At 43.5% G+C, this 27,543-nt stretch overlaps 1 protein-coding gene across 2 annotated transcripts in view; it reads left to right on the plus strand.

Moving 5' to 3' along the window:
* APLF (aprataxin and PNKP like factor) overlaps positions 1 to 27,543 on the plus strand; it is a 189,209-nt gene that overhangs the window by 111,085 nt on the left and 50,581 nt on the right. For both annotated transcript variants that reach the window (XM_069768740.1, XM_069768741.1), the window contains exon 8: positions 16,259 to 16,384. In XM_069768740.1, coding sequence (XP_069624841.1) covers positions 16,259 to 16,384 — 126 coding nt within the window. The remainder of the gene's footprint in view (positions 1 to 16,258; positions 16,385 to 27,543) is intronic.

The raw sequence follows: 27,543 nt of genomic DNA on the forward strand, positions 1-27,543 counted from the left end.
TATTCTATAGATGTGAAAGCGCCAACTCTTTCAACTAGTTGTAAGGGGAAAGAAAGTTTGGCCTTATTTTGTTCTCTCATGAGATTACATAGTTAGTAACATAGTTATTAAGGTTGAAGGAAGACTTTAAGTCCATCTAGTTCAACCCATAGCCTAACCTAACATGCCCTAACATGTTGATCCAGAGGAAGGCAAAAAAAAAACCCATGTGGCAAATAGCAAGCTCCACTTTGGGGAAAAAAAATATTTCCGGACTCCTGGACTACCGGCGCAGAATCCTTAATTTGCGTCTTTCCCGTGCCCGCCGTCTGGTCGAGTGTTCATTCGGCATTCTCAGTGCAAAATGGCGGGTCCTTCAGTCTGCAATCCAACTGAGTGAAGGCAATGTAAATGGCGTGATTAAAGCATGTGTTGTTCTTCACAACTTTACAAGAGACCATGATTGCCCATCATCTGCTGCAGATGTCATTGATTATGCAAATACTGTCTTGACAACTACACGTGTTTGTCCTTCACGTCGTCAGCCCTCTGGCCTAAAAGTTCGTGATGTTTTAACCAATTTTTTTGTGTCACCAGAGGGATCTACGGTTTGGCAAGACAATGCTGTTTTGCCTTAATTTTGATTTAGATTCTAAGTTAATAAATCACATAATTGGCTTCATAAATTGGTGTAATATGTATCTGATGATGAAAAGATGTACCGTATTTTCCGCTTTGTAAGACGCACTTTATTTCCCCCAAATTTGGGGGGGAAATGTGGGTGCGTCTAACAAAGCGGATATACCGCTTACCATTACAGGCTGGGAGGAGGGGGTGTCCGCCGCCGCTACCGCCTGCCGCCGCTGTTGTCCGCCGCCACTGCCGGGGTTGTCCGCTGCTGCCCCGGGTGATGCTGAAGGCTCCGGTGCTGCGGGGGGCTCTGGCGACATTTTGTGAAAGACCAGAGCCCCCCGGCAGTTCTTCCATGCGTTCCAGTATGACTAATTCCGGGAAAATGGCCGCCGGAATCTCGGGAGATGAGATTTCAGCGCTGAGATCTCATCTCTCGAGATTCCGGCGGCCATTTTCCCGGAGTTAGTTCCAGTATGACTGACTCCGGGAAAATGGCCGCCGGAATCTCGGGAGATGAGATTTCAGCGCTGAGATCTCATCTCTCGAGATTCCGGCGGCCATTTTCCCGGAATTAGTCATACTGGAACGCATGGAAGAACTGCCGGGGGGCTCTGGTCTTTCACAAAATGTCGCCAGAGCCCCCCGCAGCACCGGAGACAGCCCTACAGCACAGGAGCCCCCTGCAGACCCCTCATCCCAGCCTGCAGCAAAGGAGCCCCCTGCAGACCCCTCATCCCAGGCTGCAGCACAGGAGCCCCCCTGCAGCACAGGAGCCCCCTGCAGACCCCCTCATCCCAGCCTGCAGCAATGCTCCACTCCTGCCTCCGGCAACGAGCCTGGGACCCTGATCCACCACAACCACAACCCCTGGTAAGTAATAAGACGCATGGATTATAAGACGCCCCACCAATTTATTAAAAAATAGTTTTTTCCTATTTTTCTCCTCAAAATTTGGGGTGCGTCTTATAATCCGGAGCGTCTTACAAAGCGAAAAATACGGTAAGTGTGTAAAGTTGACAAATCATGTATGTAGCTGGACCAATACATAACTCTTTTTTCAAAACAAATTTTTACTGCTCAGCGCATATATATATGTATTCAAAAAACATATTTCCATTCTCATATGTATTTTGAGCAAAATAAACAACACCGCTTTACATGCCAAGGTCACAAAAAACTTAGGCCAACAAAAAGCCCAAATGACAGGCAAAAAACAACATCAAAAACATTACAGGTTATGGTAGGTTGGGGGTGGTGATGGTGATGGCGGGTGTCCAGCATGTGCGGAACTTGGCTTGGGTGGTTGACCAACCACACTGTCTACCTGTGTTAGTGCAGATATAAATTGAGGGTGTTGCTGCAAGTTGCGATCATGTGTATGAGCTAACACTTGATGTGGAGGGTAGAAGGGCATCAAGTCCTGGGTACTGGATTGACCCATTTGGTCAGAACCCCCAATATTTCAAAAACCTGACCTGCACATCCAAACATAGACTGAGTGTGAACAGGTGCTGAACCCAGAGTCGCCAACTCGTATATAGTTAAGTAAAAAGGGCAGCACACTGCAGCGCCAAAACATGCAAACTTGAAAACACGAAATTTCTACTGCATTACTGCACTAGAAATATGAAAAATGAGAGCTTTTAGCGCATAAAAATGGCCATATTTATGTGTACCTCGTAGCCACTTTACGGCATCTCTCTTATACGAGGTCCTACGCTTGACCTACCTCAATATGGCCATGTCGAGCATACACATGTTGGGACCAGCCTCCAAACATGTGTCTGTTCAAGTGGTCAGATTGGGGATGTGCTGCAAAATCATAAATACCCCTGTTTTGGGCTTGTTGTGTGCTTTGTGCAAGCTGTTGTTGGGATGCTATAGGTTGCGGGGGTGGTGCTGACACAGTTTGTGATTGGTCCTGTGGAAGGTCTTGCACCGCCAGAAGGTTTGTAGCTGACATTTGCCACCGTTCAAGATAATTAAAAATATTGGTGGGGTTGTTTGGGGGTGTTGCCGCATCTAGCAAAATTTGTATGCAACCTCTGGTCCGCAGCCTGAGCGAGCGTGGAATGGGCCGTAAATAGCGGGCAAGACTGCGGAAGTAAGCTTCCTCCCCATCGTCATGGGCAGCTCGGGACAAATAGTCCAACACCCCGGTATCAACTTGCCTCCTGGTGCCAATGTTCAAAGCCACCCTTCTGCGACGACCACGGTTTGGTCTGGTAGTAGGCTGTGGTGATGTATCCAGAGCCAATGTTGGACTGCTGCTCTGGGCTCCTTCATCAACCTCAGGATTTGCCTCCTGTGGAGCAGAAGACGCTGCTGCTGGTTGTGGTGGTGGTGGTGGGTGGTTGCTGCCTGTTGCTTGCCCAGATGGTCCAGCCATTTCTGCATCTTCAGCAACAGGGTCAATCAGCAACTCTGAGTCAGATCCAGTCTCTCTTTCAGTCAGATTTGACTCTGTTCTGTATTTCACAAAAGATTATTTATATTAAATAATACATACATATTCACATAATAAGATGTGTACAATATTTGGAGACATGCATGCACTTACGGTCGTAGCTCCATCACTGGGGCAAGAAAATTTAGACGGTCATAATAAAGGTATTTCCTTTTTTGGGGGGGCTGCATCACCACTCCGCCTATGAACTTGACGCTCACGCCGGTATTGGTCCCGGCAACTCCTCCAGCGTCTATTGACATCATTGACTGCAAATATACAAAATATTCGATATAAATATCACACACATAACTCAAACCGTTACAGGGTTTGCAAGAACACATGGGCCCAGGAGGGTAGGGGGACATAAAATTCCTTTGGCCCTATATTAACGGACTATAGCTAAAATAAATTTCATCCATATTTGTGTCTCTTGGTAATGTTTTTGCATCTTCAAACAAGAGCATGGATGATTTACTCCCATCATAAACAAAACACATATGATGGTTTCAGGCTTATTTTTTATTCCTGAAACCACTATTATTAAACAACATTTTTTGGTGAAGAATGGTACTTACATATTTCTTGCTGAACCTCTTGAGGTCGCTCATTAAAATCGGGGAACATGTGGCGACATATTGACCTCCATGCTGCGTCTTTACGTGCACGGTCCGCATAATGTGCGTCGCGTTGGTCCCATAATTCGGGCCTATCATGGACCAGAGCAATGAGCATCTCCACATTAATATGCCTGGCCATGCTGCTACAACAGAACACTCCGTGGAGGCGTGCTTCCTGGTTTGCAATCCAGCGTGGGCCAGAAATTAGCATGCCAAAGCTTCCTGATAATGGATGATTCAATTTCCTGTCACCTGGAGAAGTCTTCCGTATTTCTCGCAATGCACACGCATGGTCCGTATGTAATCCGATTTTTTCTCGCACCCATAGACTTGCATTGGCGATTCTCGGCCGAGATACGCTGACAATCGCAGCATGCTGCGATTTCACTCGGATCCGGAATACGGCCGAGAAAATATCGGATGATGGGAGCTGACCCATAGATTAACATTGGGACGAGTGCTATGCGATTTTTTAGCGCACTGCACTCGTCCGTAATACGGTCTAGTGTGACCCCGGCCTAAGATCCTCTCTCATCCATTGGAAATTTGCCCTCCTGAAGTTTAGTGTCCTTGTAACCCCTCTACTACACATCTTATTAACCCCTTTCTGACATATGACGTACTATCCCGTCGAGGTGGGCCCGTATGACCACCGACGGGATAGTACGTCATAGCGATCGGCCGCACTTACGGGGGGAGCGCGGCCGGGTGTCAGCTGCCTATCGCAGCTGACATCCGGCACTATGTGCCAGGAGCGGTCACGGACCGCTCCCCACACATTAACCCCCGGCACATCGCGATCAAACATGATTGCGGTGTGCCGGCGGTACAGGGAAGCATTGCGCAGGGAGGGGGCTCCCTGCGTGCTTCCCTGAGACCCCCTGAGCCCCCCGAAGGTCTCTTACCTCTTTCCTCGCTGCAGGCCCCAGATCCAAAATGGCCGCGGCATCTGGGTCCTGCAGGGAGGGAGATGGCTTCACAGCGCCAATTCTCTGATTGTTTCTTATCGCTTGTACTATAGATTTACAACAATTTAGTGCAGAATGCTGAGAGTTACATCTCTGAATGAGGAAGAGGGAGGGCGACTGAATTCTGTGTAGCAGAGAGAAGGTATTGGGGAAAGGAATGGGGGAGCAATCTGCAATCTGATGTTTATTTCAGAATTCTCCACTTTTTGTTAATAAGCAAATTAGCTGTTAAGATCTATGGGCGGGGCACTGATTTCCCTGAGAATCTACCTCTAAAACTTATTTTAAATGAAAGGGGATGTTCATGTTACCAATGTGAGACATGTAATGACTGACAGTCTGCTCTTTTGATTGATTTTTTCCTGTTTCATTTTTTAAAAAAAAAGCTCTGGTGGGAGATCTATATCCGGCCTATAGATCTTAAGAGCTAATTAACATATTAATAAAAATGTGGACCACACTGTACTAAGATAGCATATTGCCGATGTGAGTCATTGGACGTGGTATATCTCGATTTTTTTCCTAAGCGTTTGATCACATGCAACACAGGAGGTTGGTACACAAAATGAGAATGCTTGGTCTGGGGGAAAATGTGTGTAAATGGTAAGTAATTGGCTTAGTGATAGAAAGCAGAGGGTGGTTATAAATGGTAGATTCTCTAACTGGGTCGCTGTGACCAGTGGGGTACCGCAGGGGTCAGTGTTGGGACCTATTCTCTTCAACATATTTATTAATGATCTGGTAGAAGGTTTACACAGTAAAATATCGATATTTGCAGATGATACAAAACTAAGTAAAGCAGTCAATACAAGAGAAGATAGTATTCTGCCACAGATGGATCTGGATAAGTTGGAAACTTGGGCTGAAAGGTGGCAGATGAGGTTTAACAATGATAAATGTAAGGTTATACACATGGGAAGAAGGAATCAATATCACCATTACACACTGAATGGGAAACCATTGGGTAAATTTGACATGGAGAAGGACTTGGGGATTCTAGTTAATGATAAACTTACCTGGAGCAGCCAGTGCCAGGCAGTGGCTGCCAAGGCAAACAGGATCATGGGGTGCATTAAAACAGGTCAGGATACACATGATGAGAGCATTATACTGCCTCTGTACAAATCCCTGGTTAGACCGCACATGGAGTACTGTGTACAGTTTTGGGCCCCAGTGCTCAGGAAGGATATAATGGAAATAGAGCGAGTACAAAGGAGGGCAACAAAATTAATAAAGGGTATGGGGGAACTACAATATCCAGAGACATTAGCAAAATTAGGATTTTTTAGTCTAGAAAAAAGACGACTGAGGGGCGATCTAATCTACTATATAATTGTCTAAGGGTCACTTCCATCTTTCTGTCTGTCTTACTTTCTGTCTGTCTGTAACAGAAATCCAAATTCGCTGATTGGTCGCGGCAAAACAGCCACGACCAATCAGCGACGGGCACAGTCCGGCGGCAAAATGGCCGCTCCTTACTCCCCGCAGTCAGTGCCCGCTCCATACTCCCCTCCAGTCAGCGATCACACAGGGTTAATGACAGTGTTAACAGACCGCGTTATGCCGCGGTGTAACGCACTCCGTTAACGCTGCTATTAACCCTGTGTGACCAACTTTTTACTATTGATGCTGCCTGCGCAGCATCAATAGTAAAAAGATCTAATGTTAAAAATAATTTTAAAAAAATTGTTAGATACTCACCATCCGTCGGCCCCTCGGATCCAGAACAGGCCTTACCCGCTCCTCGCGACGCTCCGGTGACCACTCCATGCATTGCGATCTCGCGAGATGATGATGTAGCGGTCTCGCGAGACCGCTACGTCATCATCTCGCGATACCGCAATGCACTCTTGAGACCGGAGCGCGTGAGGAGCGTCGGTAACCGCTTCACCTGGATCCGGGGGACAACGGAAGGTGAGTATATAACTATTTTTATTTTAATTCTTTTTTTTTTTTTAACAGGGATATGATGCCCACATTGCTATATACTACGTGGGCTGTGCAATATACTGCGTGGGCTGTGCAATATACTGCGTGGGCTGTGCAATGTACTGCGTGGGCTATGCAATATACTGCCTGGGCTGTGCAATATACTACGTGGGCTGTGCAATATACTACGTGGGCTGTGCAATGTACTACGTGGGCTGTGCAATGTACTACGTGGGCTGTGCAATGTACTACGTGGGCTGTGCAATGTACTGCGTGGGCTGTGCAATGTACTGCGTGGGCTGTGCAATATACTACGTGGCCTGTGCAATATACTACGTGGCCTGTGCAATATACTACGTGGGCTGTGCAATATACTACGTGGGCTGTGCAATATACTACGTGGGCTGTGCAATATACTACGTGGGCTGTGCAATATACTACGTGGGCTGTGCAATATACTACGTGGGCTGTGCAATATACTACGTGGGCTGTGCAATATACTACGTGGGCTGTGCAATATACTACGTGGGCTGTGCAATATACTACGTGGGCTGTGCAATATACTACGTGGGCTGTGCAATATACTACGTGGGCTGTGCAATATACTACGTGGGCTGTGCAATATACTACGTGGGCTGTGCAATATACTACGTGGGCTGTGCAATATACTACGTGGGCTGTGCAATATACTACGTGGGCTGTGCAATATACTACGTGGGCTGTGCAATATACTACGTGGGCTGTACAATATACTACGTGGCTGTGCTATATACTGCGTGGGCTGTGTTATACACTATGTGGGCTGTGTTATACACTATGTGGGCTGTGTTATACACTACGTGGCCTGTGTTATACACTACGTGGCCTGTGTTATACACTATGTGGCCTGTGTTATACACTATGTGGCCTGTGTTATACACTATGTGGCCTGTGTTATACACTATGTGGCCTGTGTTATACACTATGTGGCCTGTGTTATACACTACGTGGCTTGTGTTATACACTACATGGCCTGTGTTATATACTGCGTGCGTGGGCTGTTATATACTACGTGGCTGTGTTATATGCTATGTGGGCTGTTATACACTCCGTGGGCTGTGCTATATACTGCGTGGCTGTGCTATATACTCCGTGGGCTGTGTTATATACTACGTGGCTGTGCTATATACTCCGTGGGCTGTGCTATATACTATATGGCCGGCCACGAACATTCAATGTATTATTCTAAAATCTTCATAAATAAACTACTGTACATACATATTCTAGAATACCCGATACGTTAGAATCGGGCTACCATCTAATAACCATGTATAAGTATATAAGGGGACAATACAAATATCTCTCCGAGGATCTGTTTATACCAAGGAAGGTGACGGTCACAAGGGGGCATTCTTTGCGTCTGGAGGAGAGAAGGTTTTCCCACCAACATAGAAGAGGATTCTTTACTGTTAGGGCGGTGAGAATCTGGAATTCTTTGCCTGTGGAGGTGGTGATGGCGAACTCAGTCGAGGGGTTCAAGAGAGGCCTGGATGTCTTCCTGGAGCGTAACAATATTGTATCTTACAGTTATTAGGTTCTTTAGAAGGACGTAGATCTGGGGATTTATTCTGATGGAATATAGGCTGAACTGGATGGACAAATGTCTTTTTTTCGGCCTTGCTAACTATGTTACTATAAACAACTTTTGGAGGGTTAATTCTACTGACAGATTTCCCTTAAATGGAATCTGTAAGCATATTTTTGCTATGTGATCTGAGAGCTAAATGCTGTAGGGGCAGAGAACCGGATTCCAGCAATGTATCACTTGCTGGACTGATTGGTGCAGTAGGAATGCAATCCTTGTTTTCTCTGTTGTGGATGTAGTAGTGCTCGGAATATTGAGCTGTGTATAACCCCGCCCACACCCCTATTACCTGACTGTTGTGCACATGAGAACTAGTCCTGTGATAATCTCCTGCTGATAAAACACTGATTGTATTGAAACTACACAGCCTGATCAATGACATATAGCTGGAATCAGGGTCTCTTGACCTATATTATGCTGCTCTTAGATTAAATGTCAAAAATCTGCTGCCATATTCTATTTAAAAGAAGAGGAGCTGCTGGGCTGTAAGAGATCGTAACTGGTATGTGAGATCCTAAAAATCATTAGCGACAATTCCCCCCCCCCCCCCTTGATGTAAGGACATTGCCACAATATGTGATAATGTTCCAGTCTCTCCATCAATTTCTCCAGCATTGGTTTGATTGGGTGTCAAAAACTTCTGTAAGGGGTAAAATCTGAGAGCTATTTCTGTCTATAAGAAACGATGTCTGATTTTCTGAAGTGAAAAAAATATTTAATCTTCAGGAACTTGTGTGGAAGTTATAAATGATCTCCTTGGTAGTTGATTAACTCCCGCCCCGCACTTCGTGTACCGGCAGGAGCCAGCATCTTCATGGTCATTAGACCAACTATTTCTACAGAACACTTCTTCCATTAACATCACAGTCTGAGAATTAATTCTGTGATATATTCTCTTTATGGTCAACTTATTAACCTCAACACCTTTTATGAAGAGTTACATTCTGTAATAATCTCTTGACTTTTACACCTCCGATAATCTTTAATAAATTTCTATCAAAACCCAAGGTCAGCGCAGTAGAGTGTGATTATTGGTACAAAGTGTTCACGCGTGACACAGACTACCGGGCATACTGTAGGGGGTCACACTGTCATCTTGTTATGGACTGCGACTACCGGGCGTACTGTAGGGGGTCACACTGTCATCTTGTTACGGACTGCGACTACCGGACATACTGTAGGGGGTCACACTGTCATCTTGTTACGGACTGCGACTACCGGGCATACTGTAGGGGGTCACACTGTCATCTTGTTACGGACTGCGACTACCGGGCATACTGTAGGGGGTCACACTGTCGTCTTCTTACGGACTGCGACTACCGGGCATACTGTAGGGGGTCACACTGTCGTCTTGTTACGGACTGCGACTACCGGGCATACTGTAGGGGGTCACACTGTCATCTTGTTACGGACTGCGACTACCGGACATACTGTAGGGGGTCACACTGTCATCTTGTTACGGACTGTGACTACCGGGCATACTGTAGGCGGTCACACTGTCGTCTTCTTACGGACTGCGACTACCGGGCATACTGTAGGGGGTCACACTGTCGTCTTGTTACGGACTGCGACTACCGGACATACTGTAGGGGGTCACACTGTCATCTTGTTACGGACTGCGACTACCGGGCATACTGTAGGCGGTCACACTGTCGTCTTGCTACGGACTGCGACTACCGGGCATACTGTAGGGGGTCACACTGTCATCTTGTTACGGACTGCGACTACCGGACATACTGTAGGGGGTCACACTGTCATTTTGTTACGGACTGCGACTACCGGGCATACTGTAGGGGGTCACACTGTTGTCTTCTTACGGACTGCGACTACCGGGCATACTGTAGGCGGTCACACTGTCGTCTTCTTACGGACTGCGACTACCGGGCATACTGTAGGGGGTCACACTGTCGTCTTGTTACGGACTGCGACTACCGGACATACTGTAGGGGGTCACACTGTCGTCTTGTTACGGACTGCGACTACCGGACATACTGTAGGGGGTCACACTGTCATCTTGTTACGGACTGCGACTACCTGGCATACTGTAGGCGGTCACACTGTCGTCTTCTTACGGACTGCGACTACCGGGCATACTGTAGGGGGTCACACTGTCGTCTTCTTACGGACTGCGACTACCGGGCATACTGTAGGGGGTCACACTGTCGTCTTCTTACGGACTGCGACTACCTGGCATACTGTAGGCGGTCACACTGTCGTCTTCTTACGGACTGCGACTACCGGGCATACTGTAGGGGGTCACACTGTCGTCTTCTTACGGACTGCGACTACCGGGCATACTGTAGGCGGTCACACTGTCATCTTGTTACGGACTGCGATTTCTACATGGTTATTCCTTTCTAAGAAGCTAATTTGAAGGAGACTTTTGCAGAAATAGCTGATACAATATGTCAAAGAAAGTCAATATCTTTGTTAGTAAATACAAATTAATGACAAAACTCTGGATGCTGCTCATACCTTCTCACTTATTAGTAGGAGACCAATTTTTCATTTTTGATTTCCACCAAGGGTTCCTTTAGACTGGCCGATCACAGCCATGCACAACCGGTTAAGTCACAGAATAATCACAACGTCATTTGTTCTGTGCACATAACATGTCATTATTCTTTACAGCTCAGGTCCTGTTTACACAGGATGATGTGCTGCCGAGAACTTTAATTTCAAACAAGCTGAAAAACAATTTTCCCTGGTGATCCAGCTCTTTGCTGTTTCGTTGAGTGATTGGCATCCTAGTTCGATAGGCCAATTTTCGGTAAACAAATGTCCCGATAGTTCTTACATTGCATTTTTGCAGTCGTTTTTTTTTTTTTTTAAATGCAAATTTTCAGCTGTGTTTCACAGTACTATGATATTTCTGAAAATTTCATGCACACTCACAATTTTTTTTTTCTTGACTGTTTTTTGTCAAAGAGCTGCGTTTTTGCAAAATGGAGCATGTCACTTCTTTCAGCGTTTTTGCTGAATTTTTCACCCATTGAAAGCAATGGCAATGCAAAAAAAATGCTGCAAAAAAAACAAACCAAGTTATCAGATTTTGCTGTGTTTTTGGGGCCAAAACCTGATAAAGTTTAGTGCATAAAAAATAATCTGACTCGACTTCATTAGCATGCACAAGAGACAAAGGCACCCTGACAAAAATGCTGCGAAAACAAAGCAAAACCTGCTTTTTGTAAATGGCTCAAAATCCGCTTAAATTTTGCCATAATAAAATAAAAAAAGACTGCAAAAATGCAACTTGTGAACATAGCCGAAGAGGGGAAATGTTGTCATTCTCAAAAAAGTCACAAATGATGGCACATGCCTTATCTGCATAACAGTTTGTGACTTTTTTCTTCTGTATTTTATGCTTAATCACTATTCGATTTAACACAGTCTGAGCTTAGTGGAAGGGTGATGGCCACCAATTTAATGATCTAGTTTAGTCGGCTTGAGTAGATTAGATTTCCCAATACTACCAGAGACTTGCCTAAGTATTTAGGAGCACATCTCTGAATAAATTATAACGCCAACCTGTTTTATAGTATATTATATTATGTAACATGTCAGTGATAATAAATTGATCCTCCCCTAAATGTTCCATAAGTCACTTCATTACCAGTTTCACATCATTCATTGTGACTTTTAGATTTTTGTGCAGAGTCACTTCCAAATGACCTTCTGTAATGGCTCCTGCAAGATTCACAGCTTGACTAGTGAAAATGGCCTTGGCTGAGCTCTTGCACAGTCTTTTAACACCCCTTCGCCCACTTTATTTCTCAATTTCATGATCTTTCATCCTGTCCTTGCTTAAAGCCATGTTTAACCACTTAAGAACTTGTTAAGAAAATGTATAGTTATGGCAGACTGTCCTGGAACTTAAAACCCACTGCATTGTATATACACGGTGTGGGTTTCGTGTGTGCAGGCATCAGAATATTCTGTACCGAGCTCTCGGAGACCACCTAGCACCCAAGACAAAATACAAAAGGGCTTTTTATTATTTCTGCATCTGTCTTCTGTAATTTTAACAACACTGGACCAGGGCAGTGTGTACATTGGCGCTCCTCTGTTGTACCTGCTGGTCATGTGACTGACCCGCCACATCCGTTACCCTCAGTTCTAGCAGGATCCAGGCTATGTTCACCAGCCACTAATCTTGTGGGTACAGCACCAGCACCCATGAGATCAGCATGCGATATGTATCCGCTGTAGTGTGGCAGTAGGGTACATGTAGTGATTCCATCATTTTTGCCAGGGCATATTTTTTCACATGCCTGTAGATAAGTGATCAATTTTTGTTCAAGAAGAAATAAATCCAGAAAGGCTACAGCTCCTGCATGATGGACTAAAGTAAAGAGCACTGTATTCATTAGTTATGATGGCTAGCGCTCACTCTTCCCCTATACATAGGAACTCTCATCTTGGTTGAGCGCTCCTGTCTTTTGGTCACGACAATAGACAATGCTCAGCAGAAGCTCATGGGTGTTTAACCATGAGTTATAAAATGTATTATTATAAAAACCCAAATCAATCCAGAGTTGATTTTATAAACCAGGAGAAGGCTAGGCTAAGGTTAGGAACAATTTTTTTTTTCCAATAGAAAAGTGAATGGTTAACAATAAATATTTTTTAAATGTATTTATTTTTTTAATTTTTTTAAAGAATCAGTCCTAGAGTTAGATCTGCTTTATTCTTAACCGAATAACAGTATCTGGAACGTAACCTATTGGTTGTCTTGTAAGCTACCTTTTTGGTTTTTCTTCCACATTTACTAATGTCATCTAGATTTGCTAATCTAATGGCGGGGAATGGTTTATTGTACAATACAGATTACTTTGTACTTGAGATATCTGTAGTCATACTTCATGATGTTGACGGCTTTTGACTGTGAGATTAGATACTTGAGGCATTGCATTATCACAACACGGTAGAAGATTTTACGACCTTGTATCCATCTTCAGACTGAGCTGCTGATACAATCAGGTCTATTTAATGTTCGATATGGGACCATACCTGTGATGTCCTTGACTATTCCACCGAGTATAGCAGTAATTGTCTTCAAAACTGTCTTCAACGATGCCGAAGTCCCCGGGTAACCAGGGTAAACATCGGGTTACTAAGTGCAGGGCCGTGCTTAGTAACCCAATATTTACCCTGGTTACCATTGTAAAAGTAAAAAAAAAACCCACATACTCACATTCCGATGTCGGTCACGTCCCCCGGCGTTAGCTTCCCTGCACTGTGTAAGCGCCGGCCGTAAAGCAGAGCGGTGACGTCACCGCTGTGCTTTACGGCCGGCTGGCTGGCGCTGACACAGTCAGTGCGGGAAGCTGACGCCGGGGGACAGACACCGGAATGTAAGTATGTACTGTTACAATGGTAACCAGGGTAAACATCGGGTTACTAAGCGCGGCCCTGCGCTTAGTAACCCGATGTTTACCCTGGTTACCAGTGAACACATCGCTGGATCGGCATCACACACGCCGATTCAGCGATGACAGCAGGTGATCAGCGATCAAAAAAAGGTCCTGATCATTCCCAGTGACCAACGATCTCCCAGCAGGGGCCTGATCGTTGGTCGCTGTCACGCATAACGATTTCGTTAACGATATTGTTGCTACGTCACAAAAAGCAACGATATCGTTAACAAAATTGTTGTGTGAAGGTACCTTTACTCTCACCTGTCGTTCCCTTTCATCTGACCTTGTATTTCGATCATAACTCTTTTTTTTTTTCTATCCACTTTGCATCAACCCAACATGAGATGTTCTGTCTTAACAACTTAGAGTACTTTGATGCATTCAGAATTGGCTTTTAGTGCCCTTTGTTTAAGGTAGTCTGTTGCCATAGCAGATTTCTTGAACATATATAACGTATATGATGGTTCATTACCTGGAAAAAAAATTCCTTTGAATTTTGGGCCTTTCCCAAAGATCAAGCAGCCAACCATTTATTGACCGTTGTAATCTCTATACTCATAACGTGTTTTGGGTGTAGGATCCCTAATTGAGATCTTAAATTGACATCTATAGATCCGAAGGAGGAGTTCTACAACCTGAAATGTGTTCTGTGTTGAGATAACTTTGCAGTCTTGGTCGTGAAAAGATGCAGCATCACCAGGAATTTTTTTTTTAATTATTATTATTTATTTATATAGCACCATTAATTCCATGGTGCTGTACACGAGAAGGGGTTACATCAAAATACAAATATCACAGTATTAAAAACTTACAATTACAGACTGATACAGAGGGGCGAGGACCCTGCCCTTGCGGGCTTACATTCCACAGGATTATGAGGAAGGAGACAGTAGGTCAGGGGTTGCAGTATCTCCGATGGTGTTGAGGTGGCCGTGTGGTCATTACAGGTTGTAAGCTTCTTTGAAGAGGTGGGTTTGCAGGTTTCTTTTGAAGGATCCAAATGTGGTGGATAACCGGACATGTTGGGGAACAGAATTCCAGAGGATGGGAATTCTGTCATCCATGTTAATCCATCATCCCGTATTTCTTCTCACCCAGCCTGGAGACCTCTATGACTGACTCCCAGTGGCTACTTCTCCTCAAACTGACCTGTACAACTTATACACTTTCAATTGAAAAAGGGGCGCACCTTTCACTAAGGACTTTGAGGACGGCTACATTTTTCTCAAACGATCCCACACAAGGAGGAGCTCTGTCTTTATTTTTTTCAAAGCTTTAATTCTTAGTTGAAGGTTTACTAGTTACTAGTTTGTGACACTGTAGTTGTTTGAGATTTTACCAGTCTCTTTAGTGTTGTCCTTACACTTGTTCTATCTATATTTCTATTAGGACTTTCGTTAGGTTCCCCAATGTGCATAGCTAGTCTTGTCCCGTTGATGTCCACAGTTTAAATGATAAATGTATATTCACGAAGGATCAAATAGCTGAAATTCTTAACAATTGTGAGAATCTGGTTCCAAAAGTCCCATGTGAGAAAGGAGCAGAAATGAGCATGTGCGACCACTGCTCGTTACACTGTGGAAGAAGTAGTCGTCGCACATGCTCAATACCATTCTGGTCAAACCGTGAACTTCATTAGGTGGTGGTCTCATCTGCCAGTCACCCAGTGATCATACATTTGTCATCTATTCTGTGAAGTTTATGAACATCAATTCACTTTTATTATCAATAAATTTTATTAAGGCAAGTACCCTTTTATATCGCAATTGCAATGAATTTTCCTTGAGGCTTTGATCATTCACTGTGCAGCATATTAGAACTGTCCACCGAAGAACTTTTTTTTTTTTCATCCCTCCAGCATGGTGTACAATTTAAAAAAAAAAAAAGGCAAACCCACCTTCATGGTCCTGGTTGCAGCCAATCACTTGCCATAGTGACAACATGTTGATGTAAGTCATGGGCAATGGCTGTCACGTACCCGCCTCCTGAAGAGGAAGCACGGTAACTGTTGGGGAGCCGTGGTATTTGGGCAGGTGAATGCTTTAATCTGTCCTGTTTTCGAACTCCATGGGATAGTTTAATCTCTGAAGCCCTAGGAGATGCATGCCACTGTAGTCCTATTTAGTGCCACCAGTCAGAGATATAAAGCACATGGGGACATTTTCCCAACATATACCTCCAGCTTGATTTGCAAACATTGTGACCGGTAATTTGTAGCGATGAGCGAGTGTACTCGTTGCTCGGGTTTTCCCGAGCACATTCGGGTGACCCCCGAGTATTTATGACTGCTCTAAGATTTAGTTTTTATCATGGCAGCTGAATGATTTACCGCTTCTAGCCAGCCTGAGTACATGTGGGGGTTGCCTGGTTGCTAGGGTATCCCCACATGTAATCAAGCAGGCTAGTAGTTGTAAATCATTCAGCTGCCGGGATGAAAACTAAATCTCCGAGCAGTCATAAATACTCGGAGGTCACCCGAGCGCGCTCAGGAAAACCCGAGCAACGAGTATACTCGCTCATCACTAGTAACTTGTGATGTCCAGATTCTACACCTGTTTTGGTTCATCTTCTTCTCTGCTTTCCTGTTCTTACATTCTTCATTCACATTTAAATATTAAATGATGTTTTCTCTTCATTTCTAGGAAAAACCCAGTTCACTTCCAAGAATTTAGTCACCCAGGAGACAGTGATTACCGTGACGTGGAGAACGGTAGCCAGGATGACAATGATGACCGGCCTGAGTGTCCCTACGGTACAGATTGTTACAGGTAAGAAGAAAACACGTGAGAAGTTTGCTTTTCTATAAAGGAAAGGCTTCTTATTCCTTGATCAGTCGTTTTCTGTTGTTGGAGAAAAGTATGATTGTGCTGTCTGAGCAACCAGAACACTACGGAGACTTACAATGAAAGTTCTTTGTGTAACTGCAATAATTATCCTCCTTTTGGTCTGTTATTTTCACATTATTCCTGAGACGTCTATGTCTCAAAGTCTTTATTTTATAATTACTAAGAATTTAGACATGTGAAGTCACCTCTAATGGATATTCAGCCAATTTTGAGCACATCTCATGTAAATAGATTATTTCTTATAGAAAATTAATTGGTCATAAACTAGACTACCGGTCCAATCCTCAGCTGTTAACGCCAATCCCGCAAATATTAAAGGGAATCTGTCAATAGGATCAACCTTTCTAAGACGTCTGTGGGTATACGGATCATAGAACGTTGAATAAAATGACACCTTGATATCTGCGATCTGTTTTCTTTTTCCCACAGAAATCCATGTTTGTTTCTTAGTAAACCTGAGCATTTACAGGCTAACTCCACACCCCTTCAACCTCTGCAGTAATGCTGGCAGCACTCATACAGTACAGCCCAAAAGTTTGGACACACCTTCTCATTTAAAGATTTTTCTGTATTTTCATAACTATGAAAATTGTACATTCACACTGAAGGCATCAAAACTATGAATTAACACATGTGGAGTTATATATTTAACAAAAAAGTGTGAAACAACTGAAATTATGTATTATATTCTAGGTTCTTCAATGTAGCCACCTTTTGCTTTGATGACTGCTTTGCACACTCTTGAAATTCTCTTGATGAGCTTCAAGAGGTAGTCACCGGGAATAGTTTTCATTTCACAGGTGTGCCCTGTCAGGTTTAATTATTGGGATTTCTTGCCTTATAAATGGTGTTAGGACCATCAGTTGTGTTGTGCAGAAGTCTGGTGGATACACAGCTGATAGTCCTACTGAATAGACTGTTAGAATTTGTATTATGGCAAGAAAAAAGCAGCTAAGTAAAGAAAAACGAATGGCCATCATTACTTTAAGAAATGAAGGTCAGTCAGTCCGAAAAATTGGGAAAACTTTGAAAGTGTTCCCAAGTTCAGTGGCAAAAACCATCAAGCGCTACAAAGAAACTGGCTCACATGAGGACCGCCCCAGGAAAGGAAGACCAAGAGTCACCTCTGCTTCTGAGGAGAAGTTTATCCGAGTCACCAGCCTCAGAAATCGCAGGTTAACAACAGCTCAGATTAGAGACCAGGTCAATGCCACACAGAGTTCTAGCAGCAGACACATCTCTACAACAACTGTTAAGAGGAGACTTTGTGCAGCCGGCCGTCATGGTAAATTAGCTACTTGGAAACCACTGCTAAGGACAGGCAACAAGCAGAAGAGACTTGTTTGGGCTAAAGAACACAAGAAATGGACATTAGACCAGTGGAAATCTGTGCTATGGTCTGATGAGTCCAAATTTGAGATCTTTGGTTCCAACCACCGTGTCTTTGTGCGACGCAGAAAAGGTGAACGGATGGACTCTACATGCCTGGTTCCACCATGAAGAATTGAGGAAGAGGTGTGATGGTGTGGGGGTGCTTTGCTGGTGACACTGTGGACATTTATTCAGAATTGAAGGCATACTGAACCAGCATGGCTACCACAGCATTTTGCAGCAGCATGCTATTCCATCCGGTTTGCGTTTAGTTGGACCATCATTTATTTTTCAACAGGACAATGACAAAAAATACATACCATGAGATACGGCCTTCCCAAAACCCTGTCTGATGACAAATGCACACTTAGCAGGATGCAGCAGGCCTCCACTGATAAAGGCTAGGAGCGGCACAGGTGCAAACTACTTGATAAAAACAGCCACCCCAACCAAACATTGCAGGGGTTGGCTACCTAGCAGAAAAAATGCACATTGATATAACTCACATAGGACGCCAGTCACACTGATAGGTGCGGTGCACAGTGTCTGTATGCAACCTATTGATGACGGACAATGACCCCAAACACACCTCCAGGCTGTGTAACAGCTATTTGACCAAGGAGGAGAATGATGGGGTGCTACACCAGATGACCTGGCCTCCACAGTCACCAGACCTGAACCCAATCGAGATGGTTTGGGGTGAGCTGGACCGCAGAGTGAAGGCAAAAGGGTCAACAAGTGCTAAGCATCTCTGGGAACTTCTTCAAGATTGTTAGAAGACCATTCCTGGTGACTACCTCTTGAAGCTCATCAAGAGAATGCCAAGAGTGTGCAAAGCAGTCATCAAAGCAAAAGGTGACTACTTTGAAGAACCTAGAATATAAGACATATTTTCAGTTGTTTCACACTTTTTTTGTTAAGTATATAATTCCACATGTGTTAAGTAAAAGTTTTGATGCCTTCAGTGTGAATGTACAATTTTCATAGTCATGAAAATACAGAAAAATCTTTAAATGAGAAGGTGTGTCCAAACTTTTGGTCTGTACTGTATGTCTACATTGAAAAAGACAACCTCTGGATATGATGCTGAGAACATGCACTCAACTTCTTTGGTCGACCGTGGTGAAGCCAGTGCTCAGTGGAACCAGTCTTGTTAAACCTCTGTATGGTCTTGCCTCGTGCTGCAGCTTAGTTTTAGGGTGTTGGCAATCTTCTTATAGCCTAGGCCATCTTTATGTAGAGCAACAATTTTTTCTTCAGATCTACAGGTAGTTCCTTCCAGTATGAGAGAATGTGAGAGCAATAACACCAAATTTTACATATCTGCTCCCCGTTCACACCTGAGACTTTGTAACAATGAGTCACATGGCACCGGAGGGGTGAAAATGGCAAATTTGGCCATTTTCACTTAGGGATGCAATCGCTTTTGTTGCCAGTGGTTTAGTGATTAAGGGCACAGTGTGTTGAGTTATTTAGAGGGCACGCCAAATTTACACTGTTATACAAGCTGTACACTGACTACTCTACATTGTATCAAACTGTCATATATTCAGTGTTGTCCCATGAAAACATATACTAAAATATTTGCAAAAATGTGAGGGGTGTACTCACTTTTGTGATGAACTGTATATCAATCTGTCTAATCTAGTTATTCCATCTAAAAGGTTTTTTTTCCCAGAAAGATTTTTCTCATCTATCTATAGAATACATAATAAATGAATGAGTAAAGCCACTGGGAGATTGGATGGAACAGTGGGCTAAGCATGCGTGGTGCAAGACCACCGTTAGGAGCTTGAATGGAGCGGTGAGCTTAGCATTCATCCTGCGGCTCCATTCAAAGTCTATGTGGTTGATGGAGACAGCCGAGTGCATCACTCATCTGTAGCCATCAGTTCAGTAGATTTTGAATGGATGTATGCTCATACCACCATGCTCCTTATAGTGGTGGTGCAGTATGGAAGAACAAGGGACTAGTGATCATGGGGGTCCCAGCGTTGTACATTTATGCTCACTCCTGTATGATAGGTAATAAATGTCTTTTCTGTGGAAGCTCCTTTTACAGCTCGGTTATCTCTGCCTCAAAAATATCACTGATTACATCATGACTCAGTTTCCTTCTGGCATAAATTGGTTATAAAGAAATGGATGGACTCCTTTATACTTCATATGATGAAACATTTCAGAGTGTTATTAAACTTCAAGAGGAAAAAAAGGCAATTGATTATAGCTGCAGACATTACTAGAAGGCTCAAAGTGGCGATGCTGTAAGAGAACTAGTATAATTTTATTTATTTACTAGCTGAAGAGCCCGGCGTTGCCTGGGCATAGTAAATATCTGTGGCTAGTTATAGCACCTTACTTCTCTTATTTTCCCATCACGCCTCTCATTTTCCCCCTCACTCCTCTCATTCCCCCCTAACACTTGTCATTTCGACCTCACATCTGTCATTTTCCGATCACTCCACTATTTTCCCTCACTCCTCTCATTTTGCACTCACACCTTTTCATTTTCACCTCACACCTCTCATTTTCACCTCAGTATATACATGTTTGTCATCTCCCTTATATATAGTATACACCTGTATGTCATCTCCTGTATATAGTATATACCTGTATGTCATCTCCCCTGTATATAGTATATACCTGCTGTGTGTCATCTCCCCTGTATATAGTATATACCTGTATGTTATCTCCTCCTATATATAGTATATACCTGTATGTCATCTCCTTCTATATATAGTATATACCTGTATGTCATCTCCTCCTCTATATAGTATATACCTGTGTGTCTTCTCCCCTGTATATAGTATATATCTGTGTCATCTCCTCCTGTATATAGCATATACCTGTATGTCATCTCCTCCTCTATATAGTATATACCTGTGTCATCTCCCCTGTATATAGTATATACCTGTGTGTCATCTCCTCCTGTATTAGACCTCGTTCACACGTTGTTTACTCAGTATTTTTACCTCAGTATTTGTAAGCTAAATTGGCAGCCTGATAAATCCCCAGCCAACAGGAAGCCCTCCTCCTGGCAGTATATATTAGTTCACACATACACATAATAGACAGGTCATGTGACTGACAGCTGTCGTATTTCCTATATGGTACATTTGTTGCTCTTGTAGCTTGTCTGCTTATTAATCAGATTTTTATTTTTGAAGGATAATACCAGACTTGTGTGTGTTTTAGGGCGAGTTTCGTTTGTCAAGTTGTGTGTGTTGAGTTGCGTGTGGCGACATGCATGTAGCGACTTTTGTGAGATGAGTTTTGTGTGGCAACATGCGTGTAGCAACTTTTTGTCTGTCGAGTTGCATGTGACAGGTTAGTGCAGGAAGTTGTGTGCAGCAAGTTTTGCGCATGGCGAGTTTTTGGGCGTGGCGAGTTTTATGTGTGGTGCCTTTTGAGTATGTGCAAGTTTTGTGTGAGGCAACTTTTGCATGTGTTGCAACTTTTGTGCATGTGGCAATTTTTGCGCGTGTGCAAGTTTTGCGTGTGGCGAGTTTTCCATGAGGTGAGTTTTGCACTTGTGACGAGTTTTGCGTGAGCCTAGTTTTCCATGAGGTGAGTTTTGCGCTTGTGGCGAGTTTTGAGCGGCGACTTTTGTGTTTCGACTTTTATGTGGCGAGGTTGGTGTATGTGTGGTGAAATGTGTGCTGAGGGTAATATGTGTTCAAGCATGTGGTAGTGTGTGGCGCATTTTGTGTGTGTTCATATCCCCGTGTGTGGTGAGTATCTCATGTCGGGGCCCCACCTTAGCAACTGATCGGTATATACTCTTTGGAGCCATCGCTCTCATTCTTTAAGTCCCCCTTGTTCACATCTGGCAGCTGTCAATTTGCCTCCAACACTTTTCCTTTCACTTTTCCCCATTATGTAGATAGGGGCAAAATTGTTTGGTGAATTGGAAAGCGCAGGGTTAAAATTTCACCTCACAACATAGCCTATGACGCTCTCGGGGTCCAGACGTGTGACTGTGCAAAATTTTGTGGCTGTAGCTGCCACGCCTCCAACACTTGTCCTTTCACTTTTTTCCCCATTATGTAGATAGGGGCAAAATTGTTTGGAGAATTGGAACGCACGGGGTTAAAATTTAGCCTCACAACATAGCCTATGACGCTCTCGGGGTCCAGACGTGTGACCGTGCAAAATTTTGTGGCTGTAGCAGCGACGGTGCAGATGCCAATCCCGGACATACACACATACACAAACACACACACACACATTCAGCTTTATATATTAGACTAGCTGAAGAGCTCGGCGTTGCCTGGGCATAGCAAATATCTGTGGTTAGTTATAGCACGTCACTTCTCTTATTTTCCCATCACGCCTCTCATTTACCTCCTCACATCTCTCATTTTCTCCCTCACACCTCTCATTTTCTCCCTCACTCCTCTCATTCCCCCCTAACACTTGTCATTTCGACCTCACATCTGTCATTTTCCGATCACTACACTATTTTCCCTCACTCCTCTCATTTTGCACTCACACCTTTTCATTTTCACCTCATACCTCTCATTTTCACCTCAGTATATACATGTTTGTCATCTCCCTTATATATAGTATAAACGTGTATGTCATCTCCTGTATATAGTATATACCTGTATGTCATCTCCCCTGTATATAGTATATACCTGCTGTGTGTCATCTCCCCTGTATATAGTATATACCTGTATGTCATCTCCTCCCATATATAGTATATACCTGTATGTCATCTCCTCCTATATATAGTATATACCTGTATGTCATCTCCTCCTATATATAGTACATACCTGTATGTCATCTCCTTCTATATATAGTATATACCTGTATGTCATCTCCTCCTGTATATAGTATATACCTGTGTGTCATCTCCCCTGTATATAGTATATATCTGTGTGTCATCTCCTCCTGTATATAGTATATACCTGTAGGTAACCTGCTCCTGTATATAGAATATACCTGTGTGTCATCTCCTCCTGTATTTAGTATATACCTGTATGTCATCTCCTCCTGTATATAGTATGTACCTGTATGTCATCTCCTCCTCTATATAGTATATACCTGTGTGTTATCTCTCCTGTATATAGTATATATCTGTGTGTCATCTCCCCTGTATATAGTATATACCTGTGTGATCTCCTGTATTAGACCTCATTAACACGTTATTTGCTCAGTATTTTTACCTCAGTATTTGTAAGATAAATTGGCAGCCTGATAAATCCCCAGCCAACAGGAAGCCCTCCCCCTGGCAGTATATATTAGCTCACACATACACATAAGACAGGTCATGTGACTGACAGCTGCTGTATTTCCTATATGGTACATTTGTTGCTCTTGTAGTTTGTCTGCTTATTAATCAGATTTTTATTTTTGAAGGCTAATACCAGACTTGTGTGTGTTTTAGGGTGAGTTTCGTTTGTCAAGTTGTGTGTGTTGAGTTGTGTGTGGCGACATGCATGTAGCGACTTTTGTGAGATGAGTTTTGTGTGGCAACATGCGTGTAGCAACTTTTTGTGTGTCGAGTTGCATGTAACAGGTTAGTGTAGCAAGTTGTGTGCAGCAAGTTTTGCGCATGGCGAGTTTTATGTCTGGTGCCTTTTGAGTATGTGCAAGTTTTGTGTGAGGCAACTTTTGCATGTGTTGCAAATTTTGTGCATGTGGCAATTTTTCCGCGTGTGCAAGTTTTGCGTGTGGCGAGTTTTCCATGAGGTGAGTTTTGCACTTGTGGCGAGTTTTGCGTGAGCCTAGTTTTTGCATGTGGCGAGTTTTGCACATGGCGAGTTTTGAGTGGCGACTTTTGTGTTTCGACTTTTATGTGGCGAGGTTGGTGTATGTGTGGTGAAATGTGTGCTGAGGGTGGTATATGTGTTCAAGCACATGGTAGTGTGTGGCACATTTTGTGTGTGTGTTCATATCCCCATGTGTGGTGAGTATCCCATGTCGGGGCTCCACCTTAGCAACTGTACGGAATATACTCTTTTGCGCCATCGCTCTCATTCTTTAAGTCCCCCTTGTTCACATCTGGCAGCTGTCAATTTGCCTCCAACACTTTTCCTTTCACTTTTCCCCATTATGTAGATAGGGGAAAAATAGTTTGGTGAATTGGAAAGTGCGGAGTTAAAATTTCACCTCACAACATAGCCTATGACGCTCTCAGGGTCCAGATGTGTGACTGTGCAAAATTTTATGGCTGTAGCTGCGACGCCTCCAACACTTTTCATTTCACTTTTTCCCCATTATGTAGATAGGGGCAAAATTGTTTGGTGAATTGGAAAGCGCGGGGTTAAAATTTCACCTCACAACGTAGCCTATGACGCTCTCAGGGTCCAGACGTGTGACTGTGCAAAATTTTGTTGCTGTAGCTGCGACGCTTCCAACACTTTTCCTTTCACTTTTTTCCCCATTATGTAGATAGGGGCAAAATTGTTTGGTGAATTGGAACGCGCGGGGTTAAAATTTCGCCTCACAATATAGCCTATGACGCTCTCGGGGTCCAGACGTGTGACTGTGCAAAATTTTGTGGCTGTATCTGCGACGGTGCAGATGCCAATCCCGGACATACACACACACACACACACACACACATACACACACATACACACATACACACATTCAGCTTCATATAGTAGATGTTTTGTTTTATCTCAGCTGATTCCCCTAGTGACTGGGCCAAATTTTTAAAATCTGACCAGTGTCACTTTATGTAGTAATAACTCTGGAATGCTTCAACATACCCCATTGATTTGGAGATTATTTTTTTTTCATGACACTTTGTTCTTTATGATAACGGTAAACTTAGATTGATATGTACTAGATGGTGGCCCGATTCTTGTACTAGATGGTGGCCCGATTCTAACGCAACGGGTATTCTAGAATATGTATAATAGTATATAGCACAGCCCACGCAGTGTATTACACAGCCCACGTAGTATATATCACAACCCACGTAGTATATAACACAAGCCACGTAGTATATAACACAGGCCACGTAGTATATAACACAGGCCATGTAGTATATAGCACAGCCACGTAGTATATAGCACAGCCACGTAGTATATTGCCCAGCCATGTAGTATATAGCACAGCCACGTAGTATATTGCCCAGCCACGTAGTATATTGCATAGCCATGTAGTATATAACAGACACGTAGTATATAGCACAGCCATGTAGTATATTGCCCAGCTACATAGTATATAGCACAGCCACGTAGTATATTGCCCAGCCACGTAGTATATTGCATAGCCATGTAGTATATAACAGACACGTAGTATATAGCACAGCCATGTAGTATATTGCCCAGCTACGTAGTATCTAACAAAGCCACGTAGTATATAACACAGGCCATGTGGTAGATAACACAGGCCACGTGGTAGATAAGACAGGCCACATAATATATAACACAGGTCACATAGTATATTGCCCAGCCACAAAGTATATTTCTCAGCCACGTAGTATATTGCATAGCCACGTAGTATATAGCACAGCCACGTAGCATATAACACAGCCCATGTAGTATATAACACAGCCATGTAGTATATAGCACAGCGATGTAGTATATAGCACAGCCACGTAGCATATAGCACAGCCACGTAGTATATTGCACAGCCACGTAGTATATAGCACAGCCCACGTAGTATATAGCACAGAGACGTAGTATATAACACAGCCCATGCAGTATATAACACAGCCCATGCAGTATATAACACAGCCCACGTAGTATATAACACAGCCCACATAGTATATAGGAATGTGGGCACCATATGTGTTAAAAAGAAAAAAAAATTAAAATAAAAAATTGTTATATACTCACCTTCTGGCGGTCCCCGGATCCAGCCCAGGCGTTAAGCAATGCTGCTCGCGACGCTCCGTTCCCAAGAATGCATTGCGGCAATAACACGTGATCATGTAGTGGTCTCGCGAGACCGCTACGTCATCATCTCGCGAGATCGCTACGTCATGTCCGTTATTGCCGCAATGCATTCTTGGGACCGGAGCATCGCAAGGAGCGGGAAAGGCGCCGGAAGGTGAGAAAATAATGATTTTTTTATTTTTTTAATTATTTTTAACATTAGATCTTTTTACTATTGATGCCGCATAGGCAGCTGTTGTGAATTCTGTGGCCAAGCTCCCTCCTGCGGTCGTGAGTGGTACTGCGGCTGGTTCTGTCTATAAGCTTCCTTTGGTGGATGAGAGTGGTACTGCGGCTTCTGAGTTTCCTTCCTCGGGTGATGAGGTTAAGTCGTTAGGTGCTGCTCTATTTAACTCCACCTAGTGCTTTGATCCTGGCCTCCAGTCAATGTTCTAGTATTGGTCTTGCTTCCTCCTGGATCGTTCCTGTGGCCTCTGTATCCTGCATAAGCTAAGTTCTGCTTGTGTTATTTTTGTTTGCTATATTTTTCTGTCCAGCTTGCTATATTGTTTTTTTCTTGCTTGCTGGAAGCTCTGAGACGCAGAGGGAGCACCTCCGTACCGTTAGTCGGTGCGGAGGGTCTTTTTGCCCTCTGCGTGGTTGTTGTAGGTTTTTGTGTTGATCGCAAAGCTATCTTTCCTATCCTCGGTCTATTCAGTAAGTCGGGCCTCACTTTGCTAAATCTATTTCATCTCTGTGTTTGTATTTTATCTTTACTCACAGTCATTATATGTGGGGGGCTGCCTTTTCCTTTGGGGAATTTCTCTGAGGCAAGGTAGGCTTATTTTTCTATCTTCAGGGCTAGTTAGTTTCTCAGGCTGTGCCGAGTTGCATAGGGAGCGTTAGGCGCAATCCACGGCTACCTCTAGTGTGGTGTGTTAGGATTAGGGATTGCAGTCAGCAGAGTTTCCACGTCTCAGAGCTTGTCCTATGTTTTTGGTAAATGTCAGGTCACCTTGTGTGCTCTGAACTTCAAGGTCCATTGTGGTTCTGAATTACCTGTTCATAACAGTACTGGAGGCCCAAAGTACTAATGCTTCTCAATAGAGGGAAAAGAGAAGTTCTGAGACCATTTTTTTTTCTTTGCACTGTGTTCTGTCTTTCTTTTCCCCTTTACATCAGGGTGGTTCAGAACACAGGTGTGGACATGGATATTCAGGGTCTGTCCTCTTTGATGGATAATCTCACTATAAGGCCGGCTTCACACTTGCGAGTTTTACGGACGTAAGAGCGCAGAAACTACGTCCGTAAAACTCGCAAAAAATACGGCACAATTATTCTCTATGCCCCTGCTCCTATCTGCCGTATTTTACTGATCAGTATTATACGGCTTTCTACGGCCGTACAAAATCGCAGCATGCTGCGTTTGTCACCGTACTGCGCAAGAAATACGCCAATGAAAGTCTATGGAAGCGTGAAAAATACGGATTTCACACGGACAAGCAGTGTGACTTGCGAGAAATACGCAGCGCTGTTAGAGAGAAAAGCCGGTAATTCAGTGCGGTGTACAGTAAAATCACACTGACAGCTTACAGTAGAATAGGTAGAATAAATGTGTACACATAGAATAGGTATATATATATATATATATATATATATATATATGTCAGTGAGACACATATATGTATATATATTAATATTTTTTCCAGCGCTATACAGCTTGAAAGCCGGTAATTCAATTACCGGCTTTTTCTTTCTCCTTCCTAAAACCCGACATGATTTGAGACATGGTTTACATACAGTAAACCATGTCTTCTCTCCTTTTTTTTTGCAGATTCCACACTACTAATGTCAGTAGTGTGTATCTGCAAAATT

This window comes from Ranitomeya imitator, chromosome 5 (genome assembly GCF_032444005.1).
Source record: "Ranitomeya imitator isolate aRanImi1 chromosome 5, aRanImi1.pri, whole genome shotgun sequence".
Classification (NCBI taxonomy): domain Eukaryota; kingdom Metazoa; phylum Chordata; class Amphibia; order Anura; family Dendrobatidae; genus Ranitomeya; species Ranitomeya imitator.